The 20,024-nt window shown below is 36.4% G+C and overlaps 1 protein-coding gene across 1 annotated transcript; it reads right to left on the bottom strand.

The window, feature by feature from the left end:
- Positions 1-1,106: 1,106 nt before the first annotated feature.
- On the bottom strand, positions 1,107-14,871 carry cusr (Copper-only SOD repeat protein). Its single transcript, XM_079807782.1, has 10 exons — positions 14,625-14,871; positions 11,644-13,711; positions 10,984-11,083; positions 8,047-8,124; positions 7,869-7,967; positions 7,657-7,789; positions 7,446-7,560; positions 5,960-6,084; positions 2,672-2,758; positions 1,107-2,574 (listed from the first exon to the last, which is right to left on the bottom strand). The coding sequence occupies exons 1-10, from the start codon at positions 14,662-14,664 to the stop codon at positions 2,486-2,488; spliced, it is 2,934 nt and encodes a 977-aa protein (XP_079663908.1). The 5' UTR covers positions 14,665-14,871; the 3' UTR covers positions 1,107-2,485.
- Positions 14,872-20,024: the final 5,153 nt, after the last annotated feature.

Genomic DNA, 20,024 nt, shown 5'->3' with positions numbered 1-20,024 from the left:
CGCCGATCGGGCATCGAACAAGCATATTCTCCAGCGCGTACATCTAATGTACACTCGTTATTGCGGTGCATGGTGGGATTGAATAAGTGCACTCAAAGACGTCCACTATTGTTTCGGACACCATTAAAAATGGATGTTCACTCAAATAGTGCCCTATTTAAGGGTATAGGGGGCGATTTCGAACACAGCCCTAGTCAATTTTAATTTGTGATTCACAGAAGTCTAGTGGATATGTATTGCTATGAAGACTTAATGCAAACGGAACGGTTTTAGTTAAATGTTAACTATATTATATCTTGAGTTGATAGAAACGGTTTCTGACCACAGCATCTGTTTGTCAAAAGTGTTAACTGAATAAAAACAACGCATAGCCTACATTTCTAGCGTGTGTATGCAAATTACCAGACAAAGGGGACAATAATTAAGACTTCTGTCTTTGTGTCATTTAGCTGAAGAAAGTGAACGACATCAATATTTAACATTCCTCAAGCAGTTAAACAGACACTGTAAACTATAAAAACCATTTGAATAAGGACAAATAGCACTGCTGTCATCTGCCCATAGATGTTATTCTAAAAATTGCATACAAAGGTAGCATGTACACAGATCAGGCATAACATTACGACAGGTGAAAACCAAAACAATACTTAGTTCAAATGTATTTTTATATTTAACACTGATTATCTCTTCATCACAGCACCTGTTGGTGGGCGGGATATATCAGACAGCAAGTGAAAATTTTCTCCTCAAAGTTGATGTGTAAGAAGCAGGAAAAATGGGCAAGTGAAAGGATTTGAGGGAGTTTGACAAGGACCAAATTGTGATGGCTAGATGACTGGGTCAGAGCATCTCCAACTGCAGCTTTTGTGGCGTGTTCTCGGTCTGCAGTGGTCAGTATCTATCAAAAGTGGTCCAAGGAAGGAACAGCTGACACCGGCGCATTAGTTTGTTGCTGGTCTATGTTACTTTGACACATACCATCTACAGTAGTGTTGCAGACCATGTACACCCTTTCATGGAAACGGTATCCTCTGGTGGCTGTCTCCACAGAAAAAGTCTATAGTATGTAATAATAGGCCTACTGTAATATTGCAGTTTTTTTTTTCCTCAAAAAACACAATTTAATATTGTCAATGTTGAAAACAGCTGCTTAATATATTTTTTTTGTGGAAACCATGATACCCCCCCCCCCCCTCCCCCAGGATTCTTTAATAAAGTTCTGAAGAAAAGCATTTATTTGAAATAGATTTTTAACAATGTAAAAGTCATTACTGACACTTGTATGCATCCTTGCTGAATAAAAGTATTAATTTCTTTATATAAAAAAAAAAATGTACCTCCCCAATTTTTTGAAAGGCAGTTAATACAGTATATAGCTATTTTATTCTTTGTAAGTCACCGGCCAGACATCCACAAAAAGCACACACACACAAACAAAAAACTAAACAAAACAAACAATGCTCAAATAACAAATTATAGTCGTATTGCATGAAAACAAGGGCTGTTTGGTTTTAAACTGATTGCATCATACAAAACATACACATAATAGAAACCAGAGTTACACGGAAATAAATGTGTATAATACAGTAGGCTTTTGTGGAATTTACATTGAATTTACAACCCATTTACAATGAAATTTACTTTGAATAAGAGCAGAGCAGCAAGATCCAGAAATTTGTGCAACATGATCATGTAATTTTCTTCAATAAATATGGGTGTGTAAAACTCACACAAAAGGAGAAATGTTCCTTGAAGTATACAGGGTAGCGCCATATTTAATTTACTGACAAGAATTAAAACTAGGCTGTAAGAGAAAAAAGAATGTGTTTAATGTATTGTACTGTTAAGAGATAAAATTATGTTTAACGGATTGTACTGTTGTTTAGCAACATGCCGTTCAGCTGATGAAACGTCTTTCTGAAAAAAAAACGTCTTTCAGTAGACAAAAACTCTGAAAAGTACTTGATCTAAGACCTTTATATACGCTGTAAACCCAAATAAGTTGGCAATACTCAAAACATTTGATTAGTTAACTTAAGAAATTCAAAGTGTAAGTAAACAGAACTGGCATATTTTTATTTTGTGGGAAAAATAAAATTGAAATCTTGGAAATAGAAATTCCAGCCCAGTTTCAGTTAAATTTAAGTTGGTCTAAATTAAAAGAGACAAGTTCATAAAACTCAAAACAATGGAACAATTCAGATTACTTAAAACGTGTCAGTTTTGTGAACTCAAAAGAAAAGGAAAGTTCTAAATACCCATAAAAGTTAAGTTGATTGAACTAATTTGTTTAATTTAAGTTTACCCTACTCAAACCAATTCATTATTTTGAGCGTTATGGTTCACAGTGTGTGTGCCATGGTAAAGACTGTACCATGAGGTGTCTAATCACAGTTTGATGTCTTCCTAACGTTGGGGCGAATCTGTCCTGGTTTATTAACGTATTAAGGCGACAGCAGTGCTGTGAGATCATTGTAGGATCCGTCTAGTGCCTCAGTAACCCGAGCAGACAGACCGCAGCCGTCATGAAGGACAGTAACATCCTGCAGGGGACCAGAATCAATGCGTTTCCAGCTGAAAAAGGAAGACATTCCAGGTTTAAAAGTGTAAAACACTTTTACATGGTGTAAATGTTGATAAACACAGAGTTCAGGCTAACTTGGAGGCTTACTTGGAGGCTTGCACGTCTTTGATTCTTTGAACACACCCATCTTGTCACTGGTTTTAACTGAGCTTAGTTTCTCCATACTCACTTCGCCTGGAAAACAGGTTGTTACAACATTTTTGTTTCTGTTAGTTTACCTTTTGTCATTTCTCATTTTAAACATTTTCACAGTTTTAACCTATTAAAGGTGCAGTGTGTAATATTTAGGAGGATCTATTGACAGAAAGGCAATATAATATACACGATAATTAAAACAAGGTTTTCAGTGGAGTATTAAGACCTTACATAATGAACCGTTATGTTTTTATTGCTTTTATTGTACACACGGAGACGCGATATAAATATATATATATATCTCAAAATAAATTTAAATTTAAATTTTTTTTAATCGATTCCCAGCACTACTATATATATATATATTAGTGCTGGGAATCGATTAAAAAAAATTGGGATTAATCGCAAGTTTTTAATATTTTAAGTTTTTAATATTTTGATATTGTAATAATTTCAGTTACTCTCCAAATTAATGTAGAAACAATTTAAAGACAGTATATTTTAAATTTGTGTTGTAATGGTATATTTATATGAATGAAGGCCAGTATCCCTGATACTAATGTCTCTATGAAACATTAATGATGTTACATTACAGTATAACTGAACGCTCCCAATTTCAACATTTATTAGGCTTTAAAAAAACTACTTTTAATTTAAGTGAACTTAAAACAATCTTTACATAAACCCATTATAATAAATTTTATTTTTACCTGTGGCCTTCCCTATTAGACATATACAGAAATGTAATAGTTATCAAACACCTTTCTTAACTGCATAAATAATAAATTAAATATAGATTAATCATCATTAAAGCTAAAATTTTCTCTGTTCCCATTGTTCTTTGATGAACATTAATGACAGGCATCATCAGTGCTCCTGTCACTTTAAGAACAGCCGCTGACGAACATGATGCGGATCTGACGCGCTTTCCCGCGCATCTCATTTCCTCACAACTCTTTAAGTTCATTTAAGACGTTATTTAACTAATTTAAGACTCCTAATATGAGAATACTCAAAATTCTCTGTGTTGTTGTTATTGTTTGTTCAAGAGCAAAAGAGAACTCGATGTGAGCAGGAGACTGACATGAGTCTGTCTGTGCGTTGAGTGTGTGTGTGTGTGTGTGTGTGTGTCAGAGTGTCCCTCGATTAGCTGACATGAGACGCAGCCACACAGACAGGACACTGACATACAGTGCGTTCTCTTGTGTCTTGTCGCGCTTTGAAGCATTTACATGAATAGGAGCGTGATCATGTAACGATAGGCAAAAATGGATATAAAAACGGACGCTGCGTTATTTGCGTTAAATATTTTTAATGCGTTAAGCTGAAAAAATTAATCGCCCGTGTTAACGCGTTAATTTGCCCAGCCCTAATATATATATATATATATATATATATATATATATATATATATATATATATATATATATATATACATATATATATATATATATATATATATATATATATATATATATATATATATATATATATATATATATATATATATATATATATTGAGACTACAAGCTAGCTAAAGCCAGAAAATTTAGCTTATTCACCGTGTTTTCAAACAATCCATGTCAGCCATTTCACAGCGAGACTGGAGCGGCCTGGCAGAAGCCCCTTCCATGATACAAATTCGCGTCTGTTGTGAAGTAAATGTCACACGCGAATGAAGAGAGTAAACTCCAAATGTTTAAGTGTCCAACTACGCGCGATTTATTCGCGCAAGTCGCGTCATGTGTGAACGCACAGTTCTGTTCCTAAACGGACAAACTGCTCTATAGAGCACTAGCTACTCTCTGCCGTCTCAGACGAGAACATCTTTGTCCTGTGTCGGCCACCGTAGCTTCTCTATGTGCTTCGAAAGGGAGGGGTGACCGGTGGGGGGTTGCAATTCGTAACCTCACAGCTAGATGCCGCTAAAAGTTACACACTGCACCTTTAAAGTATGACTTTTTCAAAACAGACCAAGTGAATACACAAGTAACTAATAGCTTACTTCTCCAGCTGGTTGCTTCCATTAAGATTTTTTTCCATTACCAGTTTTCTAAAAAAGTTATGTTTAAATAACTAAATATGAACTTATTTGCAAAAATTCCCAGAACACAAATCTGAACTGGTTCAAAGTTATTGTCAATTTGCACTATGTTTTTAGGAATAATATGTTGTATAAAATCAGGCAATTGATACATGAACAAACCCCTCTGTAAAACCCCTTCAGAATATAGATAGAAATAAAACGGTAAAGTTTGGTGTATGTAAGTGCTACTGTGGATAAGGGAAAAAAAAAAAACACATTTTTAATTTTGGTCTTTAAAATAATGTATTGCAACTGAATAAAATAAAAGCACCTATCACAGTTTCTTTAAAAATAATGATGTATCAAACACTCCATATATAACCAAAAAACTATAAAAAATAAAACACTTCAGTTTCTATCATTTCTTCTGTTGTCCTTGCTCTCCTGTGGTATAGACCTCTGTCATATACAGCTCTCCTGTTTCACCACGTCTCTATGCTCCACCAGCGCATCAGATTACCGTGCAATTTCCCCTTTTTGTGTCTTTTGAATGGACTGGATTGTTCATTGTTTTGACAGAAAAAACATACTAAGTCAGTTCAACAGAGGAAAGAAATAATCAAACATCTTCAAATAATATATGATGAGACACACCTGGACCCTCAAAAGGTTTAATACAAGTATGTCTCTTTTATGCCAGCTTTTGTGCTTGAATATTATTATTATTATTATTTTTAATGTATATACACTCCTGTTCAAAAGTTCGGGATCTGTTAGATTTTATTTCTTTTTGAAAGAAGTATCTTATGCTCACACAGGCTGCATTTATTTAATCAAAAATACAGTAAATATTGTGAAATATTATTAGAATTTTAAAGAATTGTATTCTGTTTGAATATATTTTAAAACGTAATTTATTCCTGTGCACAAAGCTGAATTTTCAGCATCATTACTCCAGTGTCACATGATCCTTCAGAAATCATTATAATATGCTGATCTGATGCTCAGGAAACATTTTTGATTATTTAAAAAGTTTGATTAGGAAACAGTTGTGTACCCCCCCCCCCCCCTTTCTTTGATGAATAGAAAGTTTAAGAGAGCAGCATGTATCTGAAGTAGTCATTTCTAATGTTACAAAGATGTTAAGCTGAAAACAGTTTTTTTTGGAAAGCAACAACAGCTGCAGAAGTAAAAACTTATATATTTTTGTTTACCTGACACCATATATTCGACCTCCTGGCATTTCACGTCAGATCTTTGTGAAGGATAACCAGGTAAGATGGAAACTCTGGATATGGGGAGGTTTAGCGCATCTGCCACTCTCTTACGGAAATCATACCTGCACACAACAGTCAATGTGCCATAATAAAACATATATTGCCGTTGCAAAATATATATTTAATATATAATGTAATGGATGACTTGTGATTCATTTTTTTGTGATGTAATGGATCAAAATGTTCATCACAACATGTACTAAAAACTTTTATAGAAAGGTGACATATCATGTGAAAACAAGAAAAACAGGAGTCATTGTGTTTACTGTATACAAGTGCGTGTTTCTTTTTGAATTATAATTAACATTTCCCATCCATGAGATTTTTTGATTGTTGACAGTTTTGTGGTTTGTATTTTGCACACAGAAATGAACAGATCTAATTATTTCAGTAAACATTTTGTTCTGCCTTATTGATTTACTTTGAAAAGAGGGCAAATACGCTTACTAGAATATCATTTTTGTTTTTCTCTGTGAAATTTCCTGATATTTTTAGCACAGATTTTGAGATATAAACACTCATTTATATCATGATACAACATTACATGGGCCATGACATAATATATAATTGGAAAATTCAATAGTGCATGGAATAAAATTAATGTCTTTAAAACTGTGCTTGCATTTTAATCCATTGTATTTTTAGGGCTTGCATTTTTATGGTCTGAAATTCAACATGGTCATATATTCAAGGTGTGAATAATTGTAAAATCTGAAAGGTGAATATGGATTATTGAATTTTTAATAATGGAAATATTTTTAATTGAAATATTCACATCATATGAGAAAGTTGAATAAATAACCTTTCCATTGATGTATGGTTTGTTAGGATAAGTCAGTATTTGGCAGAGATACAACTATTTGAAAAATCTGGAATCTGAGGGTGCAAAAAAATCTAAATATTGAGAAAATCACTTTTAAAGTTGTCCAAATGAGGTCTTTAGCAATGCATTTTACTACTAATAATACATTTTGTTATATTTTTACGGTAGGAAATTTACTAAATATCTTCATGGAACATGATCTTTACTTAATAACCTAATGATTTTTGGCATAACAGAAAAATCTATAATTTTGACCCATACAATGTATTGTTGGCTATTGCCACAAATATACCCGTGCAACTAATGACTGGTTTTGTGGGGTCACAGATCTGCACATACTCCCCTCTACGTCGTGCCTAACAACGCCCCTTAGCAATGAATAAATTCACTGTAAACCACGGCTTCTTGGGGCTTATTGCTTTATTTAGCATAAATTTTCTTCTATAACAGTGAAACATGCAATTGTAATCTTAAGGAAATAATTCTAACTAATCTAATCCTTAAACATAGCATTTTTAGTAGTCAGGTTGATACAGTTAATCAATTGAATATAAAAAAATGTTAATTGTATGAAGCACATTTCTGTATTTGTGAACGCACCTGCTGAAAGAGGCCATGTTGGGGAAGATCTGCCTGGCAGAAGGGGATTCTGGGTGAATATCTGCACATACGGTTGTGGTTTTGTTGAGTCTGAGAACCAATGCCATCTGGATCACTGGGGGTAAAACATTGAGACAATTTCTATGTTGTTCGTTATGTCCATTCCAACGCATGAAAAATCATGTCGACGCAAGTTTTTCATATTTGCTACCTGTGAAGTCTCCGGCCAGCTGCAACAAAATGTCATTGAACAGTTGTCTCTTGGTGAGACTTACGGATCCATGTCTGCCTGTCAGATCTCCAACCAAACAGGACAGAGCCCTCGTCTGAGAACAGTTGTTCATCTGAGAGACAATTACTTCTCTTAATTATTTTGCATTATATATTAATTTGATGAGAAAATAGGCTTTTGTCTTCTCTCACATTTGTCATGTTGAATGGATTAAACATTTCGTCTTCCTCAGGACATGTACCATTTGACCCCACCGGCTCATCTGCAATGAACCAGGAAGCCTCTGCAAACTAGAAAGCAATAATAGAAGTTGTCACATTCAATGAAATTAAATTTGATAATGCTAACACGACTAATGAAAAAACTTACATTTGATTGTTCTGATGCCCGCACATCCACCTCTAACTTAACATCACCATAGCTGCCATCGGGAAAAGTCTGCTGGGACTAAAAACATGTACAGCGTATCACTTAGCATTAATTCATTAAATGGTATAACTAATTTTTTAAAAGCGTAATGAAATTTTTTATGAATATTTATACATTTGAATATTTAATATATGTTCACTTCCAATATAAATATATTAGTGCTGCAATGGTGCATTCACACGTGGCATCGGCGTTAACGCTTCTCATTTTTATGTGACATTACATCGCGTCACTGCCATTGTTTGCAGCAGTTGCGGCAGAAAGTTGAAAAATTGTCAACTTTTCAAGTGCCAACGCAGGCGTTAGCCAATCAGATCGGCTATGCAAATACCCTAGTGCAGATACTAGCCAATTGCATTCATGCAACACCGGAAAATGAATGTGATTGGCTGTCACTATGACGGTCGCGTCAGCACCAAGCTTCAGACAAGCCCTCCGTCAAATGTTAACACGGGCCCGGTCCCAAATGGCACACTTCATATGCACTTTCGGTCTTATGGACTTACAATGGCTGCCGCATGCGCATGTCCGTTAAGTCCACGAGACCGTGGGGTGTCATTTGTCATTTTAGGTCAGGGTTAGGCTTTTTTTTTTCATTTTAGGCTTTGTCAAAGCAGCGTTACGTCATGAAAGTGCGGACTCGTAGGAAGACCGCAAGGGTTTAGGGTGCCATTTGGGACCATCTGGCCATCTGCGTGTGAACGCAGTGTAGTACAGGCAATACAATTTTTTTTTTCAGTTTAACGCGTTAAAATATTTCACGCAATTAACCATTTTTTCAGTCATCATTTGGCTAGTGTTACATTATAGTTTTCCTATTCATAGAGACATCAGTAGCTGTATTACTATCAGTGATACTGGCCTTCATTCATAAAAAGATGCCATTAAACAAGCATTTAAAAACATACTGTTTTAATGTTGTTTCTACATTAATTTAGAAAAAGGAAATGTGTGATTAATCTAGTTAATTGTTTTAATCGATTGACAGCACTAAAAAAATACACTATCAGTCCAAAATTTGGAAACTGTACTATTTTGATTGCTTTTGAAAGAAGTCTCCTCTGCTCACCAAGGCTGCATTTATGTTATTAAAAATACAAAAACAAAGCTGTAATATTGTGAAGTATTGTTAAAATGTAAAATAGCCGTTTTCTATTTGAATATATTTTAAAATGTAATTCATTCCTGTGATGCAAAGCTGAATTTTCAGCATCATTACTCCAGTCTTTAGAGTCACATGATCCTTCAGAAATCATTCTAATATTTTTTGCAAGAAACATTTATGATTATTATCAATGTTGAATTTTTTTTTTAGGATTCTTTGATGAATAGAAAGTTCAAAAGAACAGAATTTATCTGAAATAGAAAGCTTTTGTAACATTGTACTACCATTCAAAAGTTTTGGGTTGGTAAGATTTTTTTTTGGGGGGGGGGACTTAAAGAAATTAATAAATGTATTCAGCAAGGATGCATTAAATTGATCAAGAGACAGTATAGGCATTTATAATGTTGCAAAAGCTTTATATTTCAGATAAATGCTGTTCTTTTGAACTTTCTATTCCTTAAATTATCCTGAAAAAAATTGTACACAACTGTTTTCAACATTATTAATAATAATAAATGTTTCTTAAACAGCAAATCGGCATATTAGAATGATTTCTGAAGGATCATGTGACTCTAAAGACTGGAGTAATGATGCTGAAAATTCAGCTTTGAATCACAGAAATAAATTGCATTTTAAAATACATTCAAATAGAAAAATTTATTTTAAATTGTAAAAATATTTCACAATAAATAATACAGCTTTTGCTGTATTTTGGAACAAATAAATGCAGCCTTGGTGAGCAGAAGAGACTTCTTTCAAAATAGTACAGTTTCCAAACTTTTGACTGGTAGTGTATATTTGTAAAAAAAAAAAAAAAAAAAAAAAAATTATATATATATATATATATATATATATATATATATATATATATATATATATATATATATATATATATATATATATATATATATAATGATTACCGTATTTTTAGGAAAAAACATTAAATTATTTTATCATATAGTATTATGTATTATATTATGCATCCTAATGTGATGGAAAACAATCATAAATGTTTATATTACTGCCCATTTAAGGATTGAGTAAAGTCAAATTGTTGTCTTGTTCGACACTTTGAATTAAATTACTAATGAAGAACTTGAAAGAATCAAGTAGAACTAACAAATGACGTGACAGGTGAAATGGATGGAAGCAAGGATTTTAAAAAAGTTAACGGCAAATGCTTAAATGCACCAGATGCTCTTGACAAAATGCGTTATAAATATAAAATTATATATTTTTTTGTTGTAAATCATGTGAATTGTTCTTCCGCATGCAACACCAAGACCACAAGACAGCTGCAGGTCTGCTGTGTGACATGTGACAGATCCATCTGCCTGCGGTAGAGATGAGCTTCATTAGTCCCAGCAGGACAAGAGCTGTACCCCTGCACAACCACAGCCTCACCCAGTTACCCCTCACCACCCCTTCCTCCTCCATCCAGCATTATTAGCAGCGTCATCTTTTTGTGGCAGATTTAAAGTGACGGTAGATTTTTGGTAGATTTATGGTAGATTTTTTACAGTTCCCTCTAATTTAGTTACCATGGAAACAGTGAAACTAATTAAAAATAGACAATTTTGTAGCAATACCTTAGATCCTGGCAACCAACCAAACCCTACTATCATGAAGATGAGTTTTGGCAAGCACCACCTATAGAAATCTACTTTGAAAAAAAAAAAAAAAAAAAAAAAAAAAAAATATATATATATATATATATATATATATATATATATATATATATATATATATATATATATACATATATATATTACCATCATCACTGTCCCATTTACAGCACCACTAAACATGGCCTCAGCGATCACCCAATTTCCATCTGGGGCGTTCTCTGCTGTGATATCTGCACACCTCATTCTGTAAACAGGGAAAGAGATTTTAAGTTATCTATGTTCAAGCAAATATTGCAATTGTCTTCCCACATTCCTAGATGAGTCAAAGAAAGTGTAGGCTATTACTTGTATAAATAAACATTATGAATGATGAGTGTAGAGGAATGAGCTGTGTGAATCTCCCCACACATGTTTTTCATGCTGGTTTTTAGGTTTTTCAGATATCTGAGACCATAATTATTCTAAATAGCTCTGCAGAAAAATGTTACAAGGTCTTTTTCTGGAATGCTCAGTTTTTCCTATTGGAAACTAAATATAAAAAATGCTAAAAGTTGACAGTTTCACTGCTGCCCCAATGTGGCAAATGTGCCAGACTTTGACATAAACTTAATGAGGAACCAAGACAAAATGAAGAATTAGGAATTGTATCACAACCTGCAACTGCAATTGTTTTCCTATTTATGGTTCTGCTTCTAACAGTTTCAAGGAGAAGCAAACTAATCCCTTACCTTTATTTCAAAGCTCAAAATGTTGTGAAAGGCCAGACGACTGTTTTGAGGATGTATGATTCATAAAAGAACTAACCTTGAGTTGTTGGTAAAATGTATGACCAGAGATCGGCCAATGATGCTGTTCGGTCCTGAAAGTGGCATATTACCATCCGTGTACTGGTTCTGAAAGTTGTTCTGACCCGTCAGGTATCCAAACTTCCCACTGATGTCTCCGATCTCATACTGGTCAACCGTGCCAGTCCCTGAAACAGGAGATGAAGTCGCGTTCACAGAAAACGGGTTGAAGTGCCCCATGATGTTACTGTCGGAGCAGGGTTCCTGCTGGCTCTTGATTGGAAGAATATGGACGTGGTAGCCACCGGCTCTGGCGTTAAGCCCGGTGAAGGAGATATTTAGGATTGTTGGCCCTTGAGGAGAGACTTGGGAGAATCGGACTTGACCTTCAGAAGATTCAGGCCCAAACCAAGATTTTGAGTGAGCAGAGGGAAAGCGGAACATGGTGAGGTTTGCGCAAGCGATCCGTGGAGCTGTTTGGTTTGGACCATGCACCACCAAGGAACGACCACTCATTCCAGACACCCAAGAGGTTGTGTCAGTAAAAAAGTTCTTGGTAGCCACCGTCCCCATCTCAGACTGTAGGTCCAGCGTCCTGTGCTTGCCAGCGATATCCCCGACTTCACAGGCAAAAGGGCTGTCGGGACCACAGTTAACAGTGTATGCACTCACCGTGGTGTCTACATAGAAGGGGTTCCAGTGTCCTCCAGTAGACATACAACATGACTTGTCACTGTCTGTCTCTGTGCTGATGGGATAGTTGTGGACATGCCAGTTGTGATTCAGTGTAGAAGGCGCAGAGAGTTGTCCATAAGATAGGTCCATGAACACGGAGACATCAGAATATGGGTCACTACTGATCTGGGTGAACAGGACCGTCCCAACAATCGGACCACGAAAGGCCGCCTTAACGACAGTCACTTCGCCTGGGTAGCCTATACTTGCACAGGCAAATCTGGTCGCATCGGGCAGGTGTATCACGACAGATCGACCCACAATGCTATTCCGCCCAAACAGAGGTAGATTCCAGTCCGTTAAAGTAGCTTGAAAGTTACCTGAATTCTCCAGAGAACCATGCCTGGCACTCAGATCTCCGACCTCAAAGCGATCATGCGTGGATCCTCTTGGTGGAGGATATGCTGGTGCCTGAGTATTCACATTGAAGGGGTTCCAGTGACCCCCAACATTGTTGTTACTACAGCTGCTATCCGAGGGAGATCTCATCTGGGGTAGGGGAAACTGATGAACGTGGTACGGCCCAACTCTTTTGTCCAGGTTTGTCAGGTTAACAATGATGGTGGTGAGCTCGAATGGAGATGGTTGACGGAAGGTGAAGTAGCCTTTAATCCCTTGCATGTTCAGGACAGCACTGGCAACCTTCATTTCAACGCTTCGGATCTCTGCACACGCATAGCTTGAGGTCAAGCTGAGAACAGCGAAGCGGACACCAGAACTGAGAGCGGCGACTTCCAACCGAGACTTCACAGGTTCTAGAGTTGATCCCACATTCAGAAGGCCCAGCTTTGTCAGACTCTTGGGATCCAGACTACCAAGAAGAGTAGTGCAGTTTGCGGCAGTGCTTTGTGACACCAAAACTGTGACATTTGTATAAGTCCTGGTCTGATTGACATTTCTTAGATCTGAGAAAACCCTCGCCCCTGTTTCTCCTGTCGCTTGCCGGATGTAGATGTTTCCAGCCACGGGACTGAAAAACCGTGCCTGCCATGTTTTGACCTGGGACTCCGACATGAGTCCGGCACAAATCCTTATGCCGTTACATGTCTCCACCAGCACAGAGAGGGCTTCCAGACTAAGCTGCTGTTCAAATAGGGCAGACACTTTCACCGCAGCCTGGGGTGTATCTACCGAAAAGGTGAAAACACTGTCTCCTATGTATGACTTTTGACAGGGTGAAGCAAAATGGCCGTACATAACAGGGAACTTAGTGAGGGAGATATTGAATAATTGACATGTGTCAGTTCCTGTGAGATTAACAGTGGATATCAATTCCGCGGAGTCAAAGGTGATCCAACCAGTGATCCCCATCATATTGAAGTCAGCCCGATACCGCACACAAGAGGCACAACCTAAACAGAGTCAATGGAAATTCAAATAAAACAGGAAGTCTACAAACCATTTATGACTTCAAGCATTTAATTTTAGCAGATCACATGCAGATATATCAAACAGATTCCAGTGTAAGATTAGACGTATTACTATTAGGCCAACACCATTTGTCAGACACCAATAACGCTGATTACAGGACTTTATTATTAGCTTTAGACGTGCTCAGGTGACAGGTGGGTTCAGGTGTCACATATAAGAGATTTTCTAAGAAGAACTTAGGGAGTGTCCTGTTGAATTCTGGGAATTGTCTGGTTTAACACATAAATAAATAATCACAGTTGTGCTGAGTCATACTCAACAACAGTGATCAATACAAGTTTTCAGCTATGCAAAACTTCCATTCATAAAAAAAATAAAAGGCATGATTTTACTATTTCACCACTTTCCTTTGGGTGCGAAGGTTGAACTAAAAATTTAACTCATACACTGTAACTAAAGATACAGTTTAACTATGTTAACTTAAAAAAAGGGCTTAAAAATTAGCAATATTTTAGTAAAAACTTGTACATTGTACATTTCTTCTCACATACATCAACCTTGAACTTTGTTTATAGTGCCTGTTGCATCTAGCATTATGTTTTACCTCATGAAACACTATTGGTGTCACATACAAACACTAGACATCACCAGGTAGCACTAGATCACTGAATAATTTAACAATTGTTAACAGACTGTCACATGCTAAAACGCTAACTAAGAATGTATATCTTGACACAGTGACACAAAATGATGCAAATTCACAAACATTCCCCTTGACTTTGCAACAATTTCCCAGAAACTCAAAGTTGAGAGTCCACACACTTTGAACATGCAGTGCTGGGATGCAAATCTCTATATTTCTGGGTTAAAAAAATAAATAAAGTTGGCACTTACCCCACAGGATGAACAGGGTCAAAGCTCTTGGCAGCAGCATGTTACCAGCTGTTGTTTAAGTGTGAGTTTTCAAGCAAGAGGTGGAAAGTATTATAGACAGTTGTGTGAGAGTGGTTTCACAAGGGAAACCCCTCTGTGTGTCTGTAACCTTCTGCACTAGAGTAGTCTATACTGATGTGTGCATGTGTGTGTGTGTGTGTGTGTATGTGTGAATTCCTCTATGTCTCAGTGTGTAGCCGGATTGAATGAGACTGTGGCTTGTCTCCTCTATAGTCTCAAGGGAGGGCAGCAGAGGGAGTGGCTTCTCAACATCCTGTGTTCACGCTTATCTTGACATAGACACATAACAGCTAACATAACATATACAAATCATCACTTAAAACCATGGAAATATTCAAGGTTTTTCATTGAATTAAGGTTTATGGAAGTAATGAACACACAACAGAAAATTAAATGCTCTTCTGTATTTTTTATACTTTCCTGTTTCTTGCTGTTCAATGGTCAATACAAAATATTTCCTCCTAAATATAAGAGCACTAGGATTTATTTTTGGCCTGAGCTGCTCTAAGATGCTCTTGAGGTTCTTCAACTGGTGCTATTTTAGATAATGACTGTCGAGGCCTTGAGGAGATGTGACGTAGACAAGGGTTCACTCAAACACCGACCGACCTGCTTTTGGAAGACGCACATTATAATGGCTAATTATAACTGGTGTATACAAGAAATATAGTGACTAAACAAGCAGTCCACAAATAAAGAAGCTGCTAATCTGTTGTTCCCTATTGATCAAATCTTCACTTTCACTTCATTATTAGAATGAGAGCAGCTATTTTATCAGATGTCTGTTCTGTTAAACAGACGTCTATGTTTTATTTCGGGCTTATCTGTCATTTAAAGAATAAGTTTCATTTCAGGTTAGTATAATAATGACAGAAAAAGACATACAAACACTACAGTTCATGTTTTAGAATAGTGATGTTATGGTTTGTGATATACTTTATATGTTTATGCAATAATAATTAATTTCGGGACATTCACATACATAAACTCTGAATCAAGTAGTAATTTAAGACTTTTTCAATAAGAATTCCTCAATTTAAGACTACTAAAATTATTACAAACAAACATTTACACAAGTCAAGAGTGTCCAAATATGTTTACTATGTATTATAACTATTTTTACATACTGCAAATATTGTATGTAACTGTATATTGTATAGATCAATATAGCAATATTTTGTTTTGTGTACATCAGAAACCGTTTGTTCCCTTTTCTCCTGAACATGACGTAAATCCAGCTCAAGTTTAACCTGGTGTCACATGATGCCATTATTATATTACCTTAAAGCTCTTCTCTGGGAGAAGTTGTTCATTCCGAGAAAGGTTTCAGGATGCAAATCTGCTCAAACTATGATTCTACAACATACAACAAGTTGTCTATATGCCACTCTGTTACTAATATTTGTTTTTCATTGATAGAAATGGCTGATTTATTGATTAATCACTGATTTGCTAATTTACTCCTTTTACTAAATCACCCATTTATTTTTTGTTGATGTTGTTCCAGTGTATGTGTATGTTTGATCAGATAAAAATGCTTAAAAAAAGATTAAATGAATGGGAATGTTTCTGGTTCTGCATCTAATGTATGCAGATTTAATTTTATTGGCTTTTTTTTTTATTTTATTGGAAAAGTACACTGTATATTTCATAACACAGTTCACTATAACAGCGTTGATACAAACTGTAAATTTTATCAGTAAAAACAGTTTAAGGCTTTTTTTCTGTGTCACAGATCATCTGCTGCCCTCTGTGGGCCATTATGATAGTTCAGAAAAAACAGTGGAAAATGTTTATCTTAGAAGTTATTAAAAAACTGAGGTATTTCAAATCCTTTTACATGTGCTGTCCTCCACTCTCTCTCATATTTTGCTTCTTGTCCCTGTCCTATCGTAATAAAGGCAAAATGGCAAAAAAGAAGAAGAAATCTTTAAAAAATTAAAAAGGTTAGGGTGTAGGGTAGGTTTAGGGGGAATATCTGTTGTAGCATTATGTAGGTGATCAGCACTGTGATTGACACGAGTAATTACATCTTTAGAAGATTTCTATACACTTTCCAGTCTTTTAACTGGATCTGGAGATAAAGAACTGTGCCAAACAGGAACTGTGTGTTCCAGTACATGGTGCACATATTTAGATGGTAACCAGTTCTGGGTCATGAACTAACGGAGAGCAAAAAGCTTTCTGTTGGCTGAGATCATGCAGCGTGTGACCCACTTGACCTTCCCATTTCAAGTCACTCTGTATGGTGACTAACCAAAACTTAAACACTTCAAAGACGTTTTGATCAATATGGCCAAGCTGATCGCTGTCTCATGCTAGTCACATGTAAAACCTTGCATCTTTTTGGGTTGAGTTTCATTTTGTGCTCCTCTACGCAAACATCAAGACCATCCAATGTCTGTTGGAGGGTACAGGGTAGTTGAGGGCCTGTGGTCAATTGACGTGTCATCCACATATTTCCAGTGGTCTATTTCATCCTGAAGAGCACTCTTGATCAGTGCTAGGAAGATTAAAGGCCCTAGTATGGTTCCATGTGCAACTTCAACAATGTGGGTTATTCACAATCAGAAAAATATTTCTGGTAGAATGGAGGAGGAGGCTCTCGTGTGGAGGTTGAGAGTCCAGGAGAAGAGCAAACAAAAAAGTCTAGGGAGGTGCAGGTAGAGGAGTGATCCAGTGGGCGGCCACGAGCAGGAAGAAGCCAGATGGCGACCCAAGCCACAGCCAGAATGGTGTCCCACAGCGGCGTTGATGGAGGGAGGAGCCGTGTTATGAGGACCATGCGGGGATTCGGAGGGCAGAGGTGGAGCTGGAGCGACTGAGGGCGGAGGCGCAGACTGTTGTTTTCTTGCCGTTTGCACAGCATTATTCTTATGACAGAATGTATAACAGAATAAGATCTCGACACACTGAAACAGAAACATTATTGTTTACTAAAGGACAAATGAGTCTGTCAATATGTTGCATTTCTGTACCACAAGTGTTCTTTCATCATGTTGTGTTTACTGTTGTTAAATCTATTTTTAATTCTTTATGGATTATTTTATCTTTCTTAATATTAAAACGGCACATAATTTACAACATTTAGATTTATTCATTCCTGATTACACATCAGTCAAATAATGTTTTTTTAGTGTTCATACAGTGTGCACACTGTAATTAAATAATTAAATTGAATAGGGTGGGGTATACAAGTTATAATATCTCATACTCAGTGACGTAAAGTCTCAACTCTATGATCTAATCTACAGAATATCTATTGATATTTTATATTAAATTTGGTGTTGGTTCCTTTTTCATCAAAGATGACTTAAAGGGATAGTTGAAAATTTAACCCAAAAATGAAAATTCTGTCATCATTTACTTACCCTCAAGTTGTTCCAAACCTAGCAGATAGAGAAACCATTGACTACTATAGTATTTTTTTCCCTACTATGGTAGTCAATGGTTGCTCTATCTGCTTGGTTACAAACACTTTTAAGTTCAGCAGAACAAAGAAACTCATACAGGCTTGGAACAACTTGAGGGTGAGTAAATTATGACAGAATTTTTCATTTTTGGGTGAACTATCCCTTTAATTCAAATCATAACCTTTCTGTCAAACTGAAAATGAATTTTTTAGTGTGCATCAGGCTCATACATTAAATAATTACAGTCACTACAAAGATGGTGATGGTGCCATTTTTAGGCCACAGGATCCCTTCCACAAATTACATTTGAGTGAAAAAGTACTAGTTTAAGTGAACATTATATATTAAACATGTGGATGAATTAATGAATTTGAAATATTTATGGTTTTTATTAATTGTAAATTGTAATTGTAATGACAAATTGCCTTAAAAGTTTAAGGAGCCATATGTGACAGCCTATTTGTTGTGTGTATGTTGCAATGTTTTTGTTATGCACTGGGTGGCGCTGTAAGTTCAGACATAAAGGCACACTATATTGCCAAAAGTATTGTCTCCAAATCATTGAATTTAGGTGTTCCAATCACTTTCATGGTCACAGGTGTATAAAAGCACCTAGGCATGTAGACTGCTTCTACAAACATTAGTGAAAGAATGGATCACTCTCAGGAGCCGGGATAGGTTGCCACCTGTGCAATAAGTCCATTCGTGAAATTTCTTCTCTACTAAATATTCCACCTCAACTGTTAGTGGTATTACAACAAAGTGGAACCAATTGGGAACAACAGCAACTCAGTACTTGCCTAACTGCAGTGTGCCAAGAGTAAAGTTTGGTGGAGGGGGCATTATGTTTTTTTTTTTTCAGGGGTTGGGCTTGGCCCCTTAGTTCCAGTGAAAGGAACTCTTAATGCTTCAGCATAATGAGACATTTTGGACAATTTCATGCTCCCAATTGTGTGGGAACAGTTTGGGGATGGCCCCTTCCTGTTCCAACATGACTGCACCCCAGTGCACAAAACAAGGTCCATAAAGACATGGATGAGCGAGTTTGGTGTGGAGGAACTTGACTGGCCTGCACAGAGTCCTGACCTCAACCCGATAGAACACCTTTGGGATGAATTAGAGTGGAGATTGTGTGCCAGACCTTCTCATCCAACATCATTGCCCGACCTCACAAATGTGCTTCTAGAAGAATGAGCAAAAATTCCCTTAAACACACTCCTAAACCTTGTGGAACGCCGTTATAGCTGCAAAGAGTGGGCCAACAATATCAAATCCTACCGATTAAGAATGGGATGTCATTAAAGTTCATGTGCATGGCAGGCGTCCCAAAACTTTTGGCAATATATACCGGTAATTGGACAATAATGTCAGACATGTTAGACACCCAGTTTTTAGGATTCTAGCAAGACACCAGAAACACAAGCTCATGGAAACTATTTTACATTCTAAAAATAATGTGTTGGCTCAACAACAACAAAAAAATTAACGCAACAGTTTGCATAAATTTATTTGTTATGACAACTTTGAGTGAGTTTATGTTCAACCAACTGTAACAATATTCCACTGGAGGCAAGTTGTTGGACCCAAATGCAGCTTTATTCCAAACAAAAACAAACTATAAAGAGCTTTAACTATAACAGAAATCACAGACAGAAGGTTACAACATTCAATAACAGACAAGGACACACGGCAAACATGAGGGCTTAAATACACTGAGACTAATGACAAGACAAGTGACACCTGTGAACCGTGATTAAACAATGAACCAATGACAGGACAAGACACAAGATCACATGAGGGCATGGGAATCACATGACAATGCAACATGACAAAACCAGGAAGTGAAAGAACAAGACAAACTTAGACACATGACACTCAAACATAACTTGAACATAATCAACTTAAAACATGAACAAGGAACAATGAC

The sequence above is a fragment of the Gobio gobio genome (assembly GCF_949357685.1).
Source record: "Gobio gobio genome assembly, chromosome: 24".
NCBI classification, from domain to species: Eukaryota; Metazoa; Chordata; class Actinopteri; order Cypriniformes; family Gobionidae; genus Gobio; species Gobio gobio.
This window is presented reverse-complemented; position numbering and strand designations above follow the sequence as displayed.